Genomic DNA, 16,607 nt, shown 5'->3' with positions numbered 1-16,607 from the left:
TGTTTCTAAATGTTATAGAACTGGGAAGTATCCCAGGATTATCAGAAGAATTTGAAAAAATCAAAATAAATGCAGAAACTTTGGAGATGATTTCATGAAGTCATACAACAGAATGATGGATTTTTGTACTCAAAAAAGCTTATAGATGACATCATTTTAAAAAGAGAGCTTTTCTTCCTATTCTTTTCTGCACTCTTCTCACTTTTCCACTGAATATTTTATGTAACAGCGTTTTGAATTAAAATTCAAGTCAAAACCCCCACAAACACACCAACGAAGAACCGACGGCACACACTAATCAAAAGCAAAATAGGATTTCATCTCACATTGCTTCTTTCCAATCAGGATGCCATTTGCATACTATATTTTTTCCAGCAAATCATGCAGATTTCTGGCTGTTTGCAGTTCTCCTCTCGAATCCTGATGGAGAGAGGAGCTGCTCCAGCTCTCCATAGTTTTACCACATGGTGGCAATGTAACCTCCACCTTCCTGCTCAGGAGGTGAGTTGTCTCTGATTTCCTCCTTCATTACTTCTTATTCACTCTAATTATCATATTTGTAGGTGGCAATTACAGTCTTCTGAGTTTCTGCTTTCCATTTCCTCAATAAATTTAATAGAGGCTTGTTGGGTTTATTTTTCAAATAAACTCTGCAACATTTCTAAAGACATTAAACCCCGTAATATAAGAGTTTTTCTTCCAGTTAATGCAATATTGCATGTTTCTCTGATCTCTAATGAAGTTTTGAGGACCACTCTGGAACTGCTCCCTTTTGCCAACAAGCATTCATGTGCCCTTCAGTATTAACCCCTTCCTTCCAAGGCAGTACTTCTCCTCTTTAGCTTATGTTGTTCTTGTTGCCTCATCAGAATTGGGAAAGAGAAAAGTCTCAAATGATTTAAAACAAGCTTAAAAGGAATGCATGAAATATAATAATAATAATAATAATAAAAATAGGAATATGTACTAAACAATAACAACAGAAAACAGTAAAATATTCAGCCTGGAAAGGAATTACAGATGCAGAAGAAAAGCTGAACCATGAGAGATCATGCTTTTAAAATCACACTGAGTAGAATTGTAATCTTCATTTTAAATGACTGTGATACTGATAAAATAAAAAAACAAGATCTATTAGTTACTACCTTTTAAAATCAGTATGCATCAAAAGTCTACATCTAAACTACAATGTAAACATTTTTTTCTACACTTTTGAAAAAGTGTGGATTCTTCTCAGACTGGAATATAGCTATTCCAGGTCTCAGAAGAAAGGCTTTATTCTCTGGTTCCCAAGCCAGATGCCACAGATTTAAGGCTTAATCAATGATAGCCAAGAATAAACACTATTTAAGTCAGTGAAAACACTCAAAAAATACTGAAGCAAAACTCAGAGAACTTTAAAGAATATGCACATTTGCTAGAGGTATCAGCTTCTGCTTAACTGTATAATTCTGATCTGGATCTAATATATAAATCAGGGCATTGTGCATACTGAATGAGATTGTAATTGTTCATTTTTCATCTACATTTCTGGCAAATTTGTCTGAACTATGGGAAATATTTCTCAGCTAAGAGTTTGAAATTCAAATAATCTGCCCAACAGTGTATTTGCAGTGTGTGTCCTCTGCTATATAATCAGTACCAGGTGAGATGAAGAGTAAATAATTTCTTGGTGTAGCTTATGTCTATATGACCAGTACAGTTGGAAAACCATCTAGGACACCTCACTACATGGCAGGAAATTTTATGAATAAAAACACAGAGCACTTGATATTTTACTTTTGTACTATATGATACATCCACTCTCACTAAAATCTGAAAAAAATTAAAAGTGAAAAAGCATAGTTTCAAAATCTGCAGTTAAATAAAACACAGTATTTAGCTCTTAGCAGCATTTTGTGTCCCTGTGCTGTTTGATGTGACTCAAAGCAATAGAATAAATTTTTCCAGCGCAGAGTGACTTGTGACAACTTTCATGGTCTTAAAACTTCTTATGGCTGGAGAATACAGCACAGCAAATTTTCAGTCATTAAAAATAAAATCAAAAAATGAAAACTAAAGTAAACAAGGTAATCTAAACTTGATTTTCTGGTATGCAAACAGTAGCACAAACTGGCTGAGAGAGGGATCATTCAGCACCAGAATGACACAGGTGAACAAAGAAACGACCATGATCCCTTTAGAAGAGAAGAACTGGGAAGAATGGCAGCAAATCCAGCTTTACAAGGCTCAGCTGTGGAGACAGTTCTCAAAGTAGGAAACTCAATTTGTAATGGAAAGAGAGGAAAACAGGCAAAGAGGCCGTGCAACACACAAGAGGTTGATGCTGTTCTTGCTGGAGGCTGCAGAGCTGAGCAGACATCATGACATGGGTTTGTTCCTGGTCTTATCCCCCCTGTCTGGCTCTGCCTTAATGGGCTCAATACGTATCCCTCCACCTCCAGACACTGAGAAATCCCAGTGGATGTGGGCAAGGGCTGCCAGAAGGCAGAGCACAGTGCAGGTCTGAGCAGTTGCTTGGTCTCTGCAGACCTCATCCCAGGATAGGACTGAAGGTTTCTGACATCCCTCTGGGTTTGGTCCCTGCTGTCCCACACTGGCTGCTGTGCACATGTGTGTGGTGTTTGCAGGCATCTGGCATTCCCAGCCTGGCACACAGCAGCCAATGCATCCCTGGCCACTTGTATTTTACTGCTTAACCCATCCAAAAGCTTTAAGATCATCTTTAAAACCTGCTATTTTCCCCCACTTTTCTAATTACTGTTAACCCCATGGCATAGTTTCCCCTTAGACCTGTACTCGTGGAAGAGTGGAAAGCAGCTGGTGCAGAAGCTACACCATATGGTAGTTACTTATAGCAATGTAAACTAATTGAGTGTTGAGGGTGATACAATCCCTGGATGCTTTATCTTTCAGGAACTGCTGGCATGTCAATTGATAGTTTTAAAGATCTGTTCTAGCTCTTCAGTTGTCCTGACACAGAGCAGAACCCAGCCAGGGTCAGCTCCATGTCCTGGTTGACATCAACATTGCAGTCAGCACTGGGCTTCCTTGGCACAGTTTGAAAAACACCCTGCACTGTATCACCCACATGCCTCATGTCTTAAAGGTCTGAGGCTCAGTGGAGAGCTGGTAGCTTGAACACTGCTGGAGAAAAGAGTCTTGTTTTCCCAGTCCCAGGATCTGAGCATGCTGCTCATCATGCCTCACACAGTGCCAAGCACAGGCAGCACACACAGGAACATGGAAGGTTGTTTTTCACATACAAAGATTGAACCTCTTGCTTATTTCACATACAAAGATTTAATCTCTGCTGGAGAAAACCATGAACTTGAGCTCTGTGGGGGCCTCCCAGGTCCCCAGCCAGCCCTAAGTAGTGATTCCCCCTTTGCATTTCATGTCATTACTTCTCTGCTCTTCCAGTCACAGACCCACTCTGACCTCTGATTGCTTCCAGATGGCATTAGGATTTGGAGTTGTGTATTTTAAACTGCACTTCAATTTGATTCTTTGTCCTTTTTAATTTTTTTTTCCCCTTTAAATTAGGGAAGCTGATGTACAAAAATTATAATCTGACTTGTGTCATCATTTTGGATATTCTTTTGATTTCCCTGCTATTATACAACAACGGACAGGCCTGCTCTCTAGTGAGAATCACATATCTCAGCAGAATTTTCATCCCTTTCATGTAGCTTTCCCTTGTTCTAAATTTGGACAGAGTACATTCATTTTTGCTTTTTTTATTTCTTAAGACAGATACTCTTTATTCAGGCCAGGGAGCAGTGAGACAAATAGGAAAGCTATTTAAACAGCCTGCAGCTTTTGCACTGGCCCCTTAAGTTCCACAAGAAAGGCTGTACCAAGAAAAAAACCTACAGGAAATTACTTTTTAGGTCAAATTGATGGAATTACACACTAACATAAAATTTCTATGACTATCTTTCAATTTCTTTGTTCTTTCTGTAATCACTTCTTGATTGCAGCACTTTAAAAACATTAAGCTTTCTTTCTTTCCAACATGTTTTTCAAATAAAAGTTCATGGACACCCTCAGAAGAAGGAAATGACCAATTTTCCTCAGGGAAATAATGAGGCACATATAAATTTATCATGATAGAGAGCTCCATTCCCTACAACCATCGAGTACAACCAGTTTATGTGTATTTACCCTGTTTTATATAAAACCAGGCATTCCTTGTAATCTCAGAGCCAAAATGTCTAACTGCAAAGATATCAGAAAAAGACATCAAAACTATACATAAGATCATAAAATTTTAGCTCTAGAAGAAGCCCAAAGAAGTCATCTAATCCCCTCCTTGCACTGAAATAGGATTGATGTTTATCTCAACAACCCATGACAAAAATCTGTTTAATTCACTCTTAAAAATCCCCCAGGACAGAGATCCCTGCAGTATCCCTGGGAAACATGTCCTAACAGCTATATTTCCACCCTATAATACTGTACATCATTTTTGTACAAAGTAATTAAATTCTTTTAATCTCTTACTACATTCTACAGCCTGGAAGACTCTTACATGTGTCACAGCCCCCAGGCTCAGTTCTACCAACACAGAAATGATGCATTTTTGTTTTACACGCAGTAAACCTGATCACCTAAATGCATTTTCTGTATTTTATAGTATCAAACCACCGAAATGATTCTATGGAGGAAAAGCATGGCTTTTAAATTTGATTGGATTTGAAAATAGTCTCTAACATGCCACTCTTTATTTTCTGGGAATAATAATGTTTTAAGATATTTCCTCTGAAACCCTGATAGTGGACATAAGGCACAAATATTACAGCAACAGCCTCTCATTCAGCATCCTGGTGCAGATCCAGGGCATCATGATTATCTTCCATGGAGTTATTCCAGACTTCAACTTAGCATGGCATAGGTCAAAATCTGTTCTGCAATATCTAAAGTGCTAGTATACTAATTAGTTATTAAAAATACCAGCATAGTGAGAAAATGAGGACACAGATCTCCAATAGGTAATTTAACCCAAGGCCACTGTAATAAAATTGGTGCAGAGAAATAGAACTTGTGTGCAAGCAGAAAACCGTAACAGCTCTGTTATGCAACTCAAAATAAACCATTTCTTTTGGAAATATTTGACTCTAGTGATACAATACCTATTTTGGGATACCTACTAGGGCTTCAGGGCAAATTAAAAACAACTTCACTCACTGAACACCTCTTAAGGTACCAGCAGCTGCTGGCTGAGCTGCAACATCAGGAGGAACAACTGGCTTCCTTTCCACTGCCCCAAAGAGATCACTGACCACAGTAAATAATATTCTCTTTTCCTTCCAAAAGCCATCCTGAAGCCTGAGTGATGATGATCCAAAAATTAGAGGATGACAGGTGTTGGTTTTGGCTGGCATCCTCCTTCCAAACAACCTTCTGCAGAAAGGGAAGGTTAAGGACTGGGCTAGAGCTGGCAGGGTTTCTCATGGTGCGGTGCTGGATTTTGAAGCCAGTCCAGACAAGAGCACATTTAAAGTTTTCAGGAGCTTGCTGATTTCCAGGCAGGCATTCACAATGTGCATTTTAAATGGTTCAATTTTCCCTGACCTTTGCCAGCTGAGAGGGGCCAGAAGCCTTTTCCTAGTGAGTTCCCTGGAACAGGGGAATGTCTGCCAAAGCAAGGAGGTGAGGGAACTTCTACAGAACCTTTCATGACATCATCTGGTGAAATTTAAGACTCTCTTTCCCTGCAAGACTCTCTTTCTCTGCTTTAACATGAATAAGGCAAAATAATGTTGCATCTAGTTCATCTTCCTTGCAACAGAATTATGTATGGTGGAAATATCCACTTCAAACACGTGGCTGAGGTCAAGAGCTGCTCTTCATCCTCTGACAGCAACTAAACTGGGCGGATTTTATGCACATTTGGTATAAATCAGTGTGCACATAAAAGTGCACAAAAACACAGTCACCTTCAATAGGCAGCTAAAGAATGGCTAACTGGGACCTGTATGGCCCCAAGTGCTGCACAGCAGCTGAGTGTACTGAATGGGCAACACTGAATGATGTCTGAAAGGCAAAACAGAGGAAAACCTCCTGTTTTACTGCAATGTCACCAAAGCACCACACTGCTTTTGCTACCTCACCTGAGCAAGCACACAAATGAGGGAACAAATTCCGTGCAGCTTCCCCCAAAGACCTTCAAAAATTATCAGCACATACTTGAGAATAAACGAATGGTTTTTAGACTTGCATTTCTGGCACTATCTCATGCCATTTCCCAGTTCCAAATGTTTCCCAAATTCCCTTTACCCCACAGCAGCTGTGTAGAACTGCAAATTTACCCATGTCCATGGAATATTTTCTTTGTGACTGAAAATGTGAAAAGTTCTTAAAAACAAAGTAAAATCTGTTTTCTGTGTCCCAATGATTCTTCACATACCTTGTCAAATTGGAATAATTTGTAGTCCCATTAAGGCTGTAGTCCCATTTCCTTTACTGTCTGCAGAAATGGCTTTTGCATGGCAAGACATTTATTTATCTGGAATATCTTAAAAAATGCAGTGATGAGTCAGTCTAATTCTTCATCTCATTCTCCCCCACCAGGTTTTGGAGCTTCTAATTACTGGGAAAGGTTAGCCCTGCCTGTGAAACACAAGGATATGTCATCTCCTTCTCTGGTGGCACTAAACAGGAACTTCAGGACATACTTGTTTTCAGCCTAATTATGAATGTTCCTTTTCAAATTCAGGTATAATTTGACCATCAAAGTTCCTATTTCCAAGCAGAAGTTCAGCTTTCTCATGTTATACAATGAAAAATTGAGCACACAGATGAATTAGGTAAGGCACTGCTTCAGCAGACTTACTGAGTGTTTTCCCAGTACTAAGACCACTGCCAGAGGAACAGAATTAATATTTCTAAACATAAGAAATACATCTACTTCACTTGCTTGAAATGCTACAGGCATAAAAGATACGGCTCAAAATAGCTGATATTTGATTTGGCAGCTCCTGCCAGGCGCTGCACTTCCAAGACCAGTCATACATGTTCTAAATATACCCTCTGATATTTTTTGTGAGATGCTGATTCAATTATGGAAAAGATTTTTCTTTATTACTGTGTTCTCTTTCCTCTCTTTATAAAGTGTACAAAAGGAACAGAAGCACTATTAGCACGAATCAGCCAGTGGCTTTGGATGTGTAGTTCCCATAAGCTCAGAGAGAGTTTCAGGGAAATGTATGTGATGGGAAACTGGGAGCCTTTCCTAGATCTTGCAGCAAAAAATTCTGCAGTTTCATTGTCTTAATGACGATGACATCCTGGCCTCTCCCACCAGGTGTCACTGCGAAGTCACACAAGAGGATCTGTTGGTGATCACACAAGATGCAGACAGAATGAAGATTAATAAGGCACAGGAGTCATCTCTGAAAAAGAGTCTTTTTTTCCCTCCTCCTCCTGGTTCCTAGCAAAAAAAGAAACACAGCAACACCACTGTGCATTAAGCTCAACAAAGCAGAGTATCAGTTTTAAAGGACGGCTGTGTAAAGCTCATACTACACAAGAGATTAAAATGTGTGCTGTGGGAGCTGGGGCTGGGGCTTGGCTGCCAGGAGTGGTTCCCTCTGATGTCTGAGGACAAGGAGATGTCCAGATGAGATGTCACAACCATGGTGTCAGGACAAAGTCTGGAATGGGAATTCTCACTTTGAGATGATCTTGAGATTTAGAGACTTACAAATTTAGAGACCACCTCTGATCCTCTGATCTCTGACAGTGACACGAGATAAGGGAGTAACTCACATGCAATTCTTACTTCTTAACTCAGTGCTTACTTTTTTACTCACAATCAATTCTTACCAAAGTCCCAAATCACCACAAATGTGTCCCACAGACCAAGCTGCAAAATAGCTCCCACATTTTTCTAGTTTCTACTCCTATATCTGAACACACGTGCAGCGAGTTTCACACTCAGTTTTACACTTTATTCGTGGCATAGGACCATCCAGAGGTGAAAATCCTTCCTTCCCCTTCCAGGAGCGACAGGGGCACACACCACTGTGTCACATCCTGCTCCCCCAGAACTTCCAAGCATGCACTTAGAGCATAACACCAGAAGTTATCCACCTTTATCTGTGAACACAGACTTGCTCACAGGAGACCACACCAGCACTTCATAGCAGTGCAGCCCAGAGGAGGTCCCTGTCCTGCTAAAGGGACCCTGAATTACCCTGCTGGGCTGCTCCTGCTCTGGCAGCAACACGCTGGTATGGAGGGAAGTCCTCCAGCCTCATTCCTCAGGATTCACAATCACACAAATCCAAAATCAACAAGCTTCCAAACTGCAACACAGGGACACCTCCACCTGCTCCTTCTCACTTAACAGAATCACAGAGGTGACCTCCATCAGAGTGCCTTGCTGCCACACTTCCTCACAACATCTGAACAGCCTCTCCAAGTGCTTGGTGGCAAATTAAGACACTTTAATTACACCATGACAGAATTAACTTCTGTGGAAGAGTGCTCTAAAAAAAGCGCATGAATGAAATTAATTTTACCTGCAATTTAATTTTTAAATGCGCCTTATCTTTAAAATATTACTACTTATATACAGAATATATAAATACTCTTATCCTATTGCTTTGGAAGTCCTTTTTGCTATACCAGCACTTGCTTTAAAATTATCTGTAAAACTTATCATTGCTAAAACATATTCTCAAACCAACAATAATCATACAGCAAACTGAAATAAAAACCACTCTTTGCTGCTGCTATGCATTTAAATGTGTAGCTGATTTCAGCTGCAGAATTTAAACTCTCTTTTATAGGATATCACTCGATTTTAGTACAAGCATCTATCAGGCAAAGCTCTGAAAATGTTAAGTCAGACTATGAAAACCTTGTCAATGCTTATTTTAGTAATAAACCCCATGTTTAATCTATGCTTTCATGTTACAGTAATCTATGTATCAATCTATAACCTTCCAGCTAAATGCACTAAGTAGATTAAGCTCTGATTGATTTGAAATGTTTTTCACTATATTATCAAAAGTCAACAGATCAGCATAAATACCTCGAAGAAATTTCTTCTCCTTTGGCAAATTTACAAAAGCAGAGCTTAACTTGAATTGAAATGAACGTCTGCATTTTTCCAGGGCAAAAAGCCTGTCAAATTTACTCTGGATCTGCTGTGCTTCTGGACTTAGGAAAAACCTGTGATTAACAGTGCAGCACATCTATTCTGTTGTGGCAAAAGCAATGACATTATGAATAAAAGTGTCCCCCCGGGTCTGCCATCCATGTGAAGTGTCAGGAGTTACCCCAAAGGGTGGCACTGCTGGGTTGCCATCTGCAGAGCTCACTGTGCAAACAGCTCTCAGAAAGGTCGGGGGGGGGGGGTTGTTGGTGTGCTTTTGCTACTTAGATAAAAGTCGTTAAAAGTCATCTTCCTCAAATAGAAAACACCGAGTTTTATTTTCTGTGCTGCATTTAGGGAAGTGAGAAGCAGGTTGTGAGCTGCCACAGTAACCCAACAGGCGCTTCAAGGAGGCTCTGCTGTCGCTGCCAGGGGGCACAGAACTTCAGCAACAAAAAGAGCATGGGAGCGAAGAGGAGTGTGCTGAACTCTCTGTGATCCTGATTCTCACAAGCTCCTTTGCAGACTATCTGCTGGAGCTGGCTGCACAGATGGAGGGAGATTTCTGCATATGCTCAGCGTTCATCCTGGTAGCTCGCTGAGACAGCAGCAAACAAACACGGGCCTGAGCATCCCACCCAGCTCGGCTGGGGAGGTGGGGAAGGCATGGCTTCAAACCACAGCAGGAATGAGTGAAGAACAAAAACAGTCTTGACGTGGTATATTTCAGTCTTTGCCAAGTTTTCAAGCATTTCCAGTCAGGTAAGTTCAGATTTAAAATGTTGTCCAAGTTTATCCCACTGAGAGGTGGCATCCAAGAAAAGGAGAGACTTTGGAAGAACAAAGGTTCTGGTGATAGTGTGTTGGCAGAGTATCCCAGGTTAAAGCTTCAGCCTCACTGGCAACCAGAACTGGATTCCCTTTGACTCCACTGGGAAGATGTCTCTCATTTCTCAGTTGTCCTTATCTGTTTATCCCCATGGAATATCCAACTTCCTCTGGATCCTGCTCCATCCATCCATGCATGTAGAGAGCTGGCACCTGAACACTGCAGGCCCATCCAACACCCTGGCCCCACAGCTTGTTCAAGCACCTGGCACAAATCCTCTGTCCTGACACTGGTCCCAGGTTTGCCTCCATGAGGACTGCACAAGTGATGACAAGAGAAGGAGCTCAGCTCACACAGTGCACCTCTGGATTTGATGCTGGATTCCCATTAGTTGGGAATGTTTAAATCAGGTTTTCCTGTGGGACCTTCTGCACCTTACTTGTGAAATAAGAGAATTATTTAGTTTAATATAAACTGTATTTGGACACAAAGTGACATTTCCACTTCCCAGTTTATCCCAAACTTACTGCCAGTGAACAGCAGGTTCAGTGGTCCTAATCTGCCTCAAGCCTCACAGGTTACAGAACCTAGCTTGGGATAACCAGACTGTACTCGATCACACATTCATTTCTTACCCCAGGATATTAACATAAAGTTAACAAGAAAATTCATTACATAGGGCAAACCTGAAAGTCAATGTCAGCCAAGAAATTGCCTGAGCAATCCTGTAATTGAATAAAAATATGTGTCAGCAAAACAAGTGTCATCCCGGGCTTGCTCAGAGTTCACGGGCCTGACAAACTCCTCTCAGCGTGGTGCTACGTGTGAGACTCTGTGAGGAGACCTGATGTAGTAAATGATGTTCATCAGCAAAATATGAGTGGTAGTAGTAGGCACATTTGACCTACAGAGTCAAACAGGCCTGCCCACAACTTCACCAGCAAATTAATAAATAAAGGAAAGTGAAAGAAAATTAGCATTTGGTAATTTCTTAGCCTCTTCTCTTGTTACAAAGTGCTTTCACAGCACAAGGAGGATGTTTACTTGCAAATGTGCTGTATTTTAGTAGAAACACATGTTTAGATAGCAAAAGTAATAAACTCCTATCAGATCTTTCCACTGATGTGTTTGGCAAGTTTGTACGCTGATTTATGGGACCAGCTTCTTTGGGAGGGGCAAACAAACTAATTTATTTTAATTCCCTCATTCTTGAGTCCATGGCCCCCAGTTTAGCTGTGATACAGACCAATTTAAGTAGTGGTTCATATTTTTACTCCAATTAACTGTTAATGGCATTTTGCAACCTATTCTGTTCTATTAAGCCTCAAGAAAACTGGAAGCAGCCAACAGGACACAGTTAATAGATGTATCTGGAAACTTCCTCTCTGTAGAGGTAAGAAAACCTTGGCACTATGCTGGGACCTGTAGGAGAAAATGTGACTTTAGAGGGAAGCTGTGCCACAGGAAAGAGACACTGCCAGGTCCAAAAGTCAGGATCCTTGTGAGAAAGAACTGCTGGCATTAGCCTGCAACAGAGAGCAGTATGCATGTTGTGTGCCTGTTTTATATATATATGTATGTATATGTATATATATATACATGGGGGGGAGAATGTGTGTATTACAATTATTTTTATTCTGATATATGAGTTTAAAAGCCTACGACAACCCCCAAAAGAACTTGGGGGGGTGGCAATGCTCTCCTAAGCTAACGAGCAGTTGAGATCACTTTTCAAGCAGCTGCTCACAGACACCTAAATGGCCCTTTGCCAGATGAAAGGATCAAAGAAAAGCAGTGCTCCAGAGATGACCCTCCACCCTGTCAGGATCATTTTTGCAGGAAAGAAGCCAATTACTGGGGTCTGCTTTTAGAAATTTTTTTTAGGTGGCAAGATCTGGGCAGCTTCCAAGGCCCACCTAGTTCTGTGGAATTATTTCCTCGCTTTTTCCTTTAAGATAGAACCCCTTTCCCTCCCCATTTCTGTCCTCTTCTGTGATTTGAAAACTGGCACATCCATGAGTGATTGCAGGTGCCATTAAATAATGAAGCAGTTCTGTTCATTAAAGCCCAGTGATTTATTACCTTTGGACTAAGGGAAAGAAAACAGCCTCCTGAAAACAGAATTCTTACATCATTTCACATGATTTCCAGTCCAGCACATCAGGCAACTGTTGGAATAGCAGGTTTTCAGCTCCGTGGTCCACCAATGCCCAGAAATGCAATGCTGGATGTCTAATTCCAGCAAGGTCTGTAATTCTAGAGTGTAACTTAAACTCATAACTAGCTGCTGGCCTAAATGTCGTGTCCTACCTTCATACAGCCAGTCGCTGAGCCCATTGAAAATAACACCTTCCTTTCCTGTGGAGACCACTCGGATGGCTTGTTTCCCCACATGGGCACAGTAATAGATGTTATTCTCAAAGATAAATATCTGATTTGAAGGAAAAAAAAAAAAGAAAAAGAGAACAGCATTAAGCAGTGGCTTCAGCATAAAGTGTTGCATTGTGCTTTTACAATAATTGGCAGTACAAAATCACATATCAACAGTTTTATGGCATCTTTTGTCAAAAAAAGGATTTCCACAGTTTGCTTCCAATGCCATCAGCTAATAGAAAGATGCTAATTTACAACAAACTGAAGCCTTGGTGCTTTGATACCAGCTTTATTTCTCTCACTCCTGTCTTCATTTCAGAAATCGAACAGTTCAGTTAGAGGGCAGGAGATGAAGAATGCCATTGCTCAGGTTTTGAGCACTGTTAGATCTATTGCTGTGAAATGCTCCTGTGAATCAGGCTCTTTATTTATGTGTTTAAATGCTAATCAGGAAGTAAAGCTTTAGCCAACCAATAATAAAAATATGGTTCCATGGCATTAGTCTTTATCATGTGGTTAAATACTTTGTTCTGCATTTCGCTGTCATCGATAGCACAGTTCCTGTCCCCTCACCCCAAAGTGAAACACATCCTGCTCTAAGTAGAGTCACAGAATCACAGAATCACTTGGTTGGAAAAGACCCTTAAGGTCTTTAAGGTCCCTTCCAACCCAAACCATTCTATGATTCTAAGATCCCTGAGTCCAAGCATTAATCCAGCACTGCCAAGTTCACCACTAAACCACATCCCCCAGTGCCACATCCACACATCTTTTAAATACCTCCAGAGATGGTGACTCCACCACTGCCATGGGCATCCTGTTCCAACGCTTGACAACCCTTTCTGTGAAGGAATTGCTCTTAGAATCCAACCTAAACCTCCCCATCACAACTTGAGGCCATTTCCTCTTGTCTTACCTCTTGGCAAAAGAGACTGATCCCCCTCGCTACAGCCTCCTTTCAGGTAGCTGTGCAGACTGATAACCCTGAGCCTCCTTTGCTCCAGGCTAAACAATCCCAGCTCCCTCAGCCACTCCTCATAAGATTGGAGCTCCAGACCCTTCCCCAGCTCCGTTGCCCTTCTCTGGACATGATCCAGCCCGTCAAAGCCTTTCTTGTGAGGGAACTGAGCACAGGGTTTGAGGTGCAGCCTCACCAGTGCCCAGTATGGAGGGACAATCGCCGCCCCGGTCCTGCTGGCCACACCATTTCTGATACAAGCCAGGATGCCTTTGGCCTCTTGGCCACCTGGGCATGCCTGGCTCATGTTCAGCTGCTGTTGACCAGCACCCACAGGTCCTTTTCTGCAGGGCCACTTTCCAGCCACTCTGTCCCCAGCCTCTAGCGCTACCTGGGGTTGTTGTGACCCAAATGCAGGACCCAGCACTTGGCCCTGTTGAACCTCACACCATTGGCCATTTTTGTAGATGGGCATCACATCTGCTGCCCTCCAGTCAACTGGGACCTTCCCTGTTAGCCAGGACTGCTGGTAAATGATGGAAAGTATCTCAGAGAGCACTTCTGCCAGCTCCCACATCCAGCTGAATGGATCCTATCCAGCCTCATAGAGCTGTGTGTGTCTGAGAGGTGTGCCAGATCACTGACCCTTGCACCTTGGATTATGAGGGCTTTATTCTGCTCCCCATCCCTGTCTTTAAAATAAGTCTATTCAAGCTGAAAAGATGTATCAGTAAGCTATTTAGACTGAAATGCAAACTGTTAATATAATTTAGTAGACATATACAGATGGGTTTTTATATACTTGAAGATATTGGAATAAATGTTATGTATCTTTACCATGATACTAGAATGTAATTTCTCACGTTATGAAAAGACAGAACTGAGAAAAATATTTGCTTTCATCTTCTGTTTCACATCCTATTATGGTACATGTTTCACCCAAAGATGAGCTGGAAAGATTCCAGAAGAAAGTATAGACCTTAATTTAATTTTGGCAGGAGTTATAGCAGGTTTGCCTAAAGGTAAAAATTATTACTGAAGCTGTAGCTTCCTCTCTTTCCTTTTAAACTAAGAAGAGCTTCATTCAATTAATAGGTTTTGAAAGTAGAAATTACATTGTGGAAGATACTACTTTCTCTTTCCTACCTTGAATTTTAGTAAACAGAGGGGCCAGATAAAGGATTCCAAGTAAAGAATTTTATCTGTTAGCTAATCTGCATATGGGGAGGTTTTTGAAGCTTAAATGTGAAAAAAAAAAAAAAAAAGTGAAGACTTAGCAGAATAAGATACTCTGAGTCCAAATAAATCCAAATCTCTGTGTCTGAGTACTAAATGTGCTAAGGGGTGCTTGGGTGAGAGCTCTTCTGTGACAGGCACACAATCAAGTGGATTTATTCAAGTGATGCAACCCTTCCCTTGCCAAAATTCTTCCAGCAAAAGAAGGTTTGCAATATTTTCTACTATATTCAGTGTTATATGAGTTTACAGGAAAAACAAAGAAGGTGGATTGACAACCTGTTCCTGCCCTTCCCTTTTTAAAGAACTGCATTGTTTTCCATCTTCACTGCTGGGTCTTTCAAAGCTTCATTGCACTCATCAGGCTGTGTGAGGTATCTGGTAGCTGTGGTGGAAAAATAAGATAGTGCTCTGACTTCAAACTGTCTCCCATATAATGCAGCACCTCATGGAGATTTAAAAATTATCCTCCTAACTACAGTGCCTTGTACCCTAAAAATGTCAACCATAATCAAGATAAAAGATAACTGAAGCAGCACAAGGAAGATTTCTGTATAATGTATCTTATAAATTAAGAAAAAGCTTTTGGACTTCTGTTATTCATCGAGAAAGAAATGTCTTTGGATTACCTCACATCCCATGTTAGAAACATATTTGAAGTTATTGTGAAATACCTGTGTAACAATTTTTACTGTTTTGGTTTTATGGCATCAAAGCAGTGCTTTCTATCAAATGATCAATCCTGTCAGCTAATTAGACAATGAGAAATTTTAGTAAAGAAAAATAGTAAATATATGTACGGACGTCACTTTCACATTACTTTATGCCAGCTTTGCATAACACCCCTAGACAAATTTAAAATGATGACAGAAGGGATCGAGCTCAGTTTTATGCCTCTGTGTACAGGAGATGAAGAGCAGAGCCCAAATTTCTGGTGTCTTCTCTTTTGATGTCCGTATTTGAGCAAGACTTTACCCCAGAATTTCTTGTAATATGTGTGCCTTAAAATCCAACACAGCACAGCCACTGGCATGGAAAATCAAGCTGTGCTAAGTCAGGAAGAGCCCTGTGTTGAATACCATGTCCATTTTCATCATGACACATTCAATGCAGAGGAAAGAGGATATTCTGAAACAAATAAGAAGAATGGAAACATCCACACATAGATTGAAGAAACAGAAATTTCTAACTCTACAGAAAAAAAGGGAAGATATGAGCTCTACAAAACAACGGACAGGACACAGAAAAAAGGAAAAATGTATTTTCACCCTTTTATTTCTCCAAAACAACAGGCAAACCAATGAAACCTAGATTATTTTTCCTAATGAAATCAGGATTAACATATGGAAATTCTTGCCACTGGATCTAGCAGAAGACTTCTCTTTCTGCTGGATGTTTTAACAGATGCCCAAAAGATTAAACACTTAACAAAAATAACTGGAAAATCTGAGGGGATTAAGCTAAAGTTTGGGGTTTTTCAAATGCATTCACTTAATCCCAGGATAATAAAAATCAATGGAGATTTTGCTTTTAGCTTTATGTGGCTCAGGACATCACCTGAAACTTTCAGACATACCCCCTTCAGCCTCAGGTATCAGCACAGCACTAACTCCTGTGCTCTGGGAAGAAATCCATGCCTGTTTGCAACTGGTGTTAGAACTGATTACTTCAAACCATTTGACATCCTTGCACGACACAACTAAAATTGGAGAAAAAAAAAATGAGACTGATTCTGGAGCCTGAGACAGGAAGAAAAGTCAAAGCTTAAGTATCTAGTAAGATAAATTTGTACAGTAAGGTAAATATTTGATCTAACAACAAATTAAACTTAATTCACTTCAAAGATACAAGAGCCTTAACGACACTGATTCAAGGATTTATTTAAAATGCTTTTGCAACTGCTTAATGGCTTCTGAAATAATACTCTCTACCAAACTGACCCAGAGTGGTATTCAGTAATTATGCTGCATTAATTAAAATATTGGTACTTTTAAATGGATTAATTTATGGATCTTTTCAAGAATATAATGAAAATAATCTCCTTAAGACTTAAAAAGTCACAGTGACCAACTATTTTGAGTAGGTGAATACTACACCTCCTTTTA

The 16,607-nt window shown here is 40.5% G+C and overlaps 1 protein-coding gene across 5 annotated transcripts in view; it reads right to left on the bottom strand.

Annotated features, from left to right (window-relative positions):
• Positions 1-16,607, bottom strand: part of DPP6 (dipeptidyl peptidase like 6) — a 543,541-nt gene that overhangs the window by 69,273 nt on the left and 457,661 nt on the right. For all 5 annotated transcript variants that reach the window (XM_069006390.1, XM_069006388.1, XM_069006391.1 and 2 more), the window contains one exon: positions 12,246-12,366. In XM_069006390.1, coding sequence (XP_068862491.1) covers positions 12,246-12,366 — 121 coding nt within the window. The remainder of the gene's footprint in view (positions 1-12,245; positions 12,367-16,607) is intronic.

The sequence above is a fragment of the Aphelocoma coerulescens genome, chromosome 2, assembly GCF_041296385.1.
Source record: "Aphelocoma coerulescens isolate FSJ_1873_10779 chromosome 2, UR_Acoe_1.0, whole genome shotgun sequence".
NCBI lineage: Eukaryota > Metazoa > Chordata > Aves > Passeriformes > Corvidae > Aphelocoma > Aphelocoma coerulescens.
Note: the sequence above shows the minus strand (reverse complement) of the source record. Positions and strands in the feature narration are given on the sequence as shown.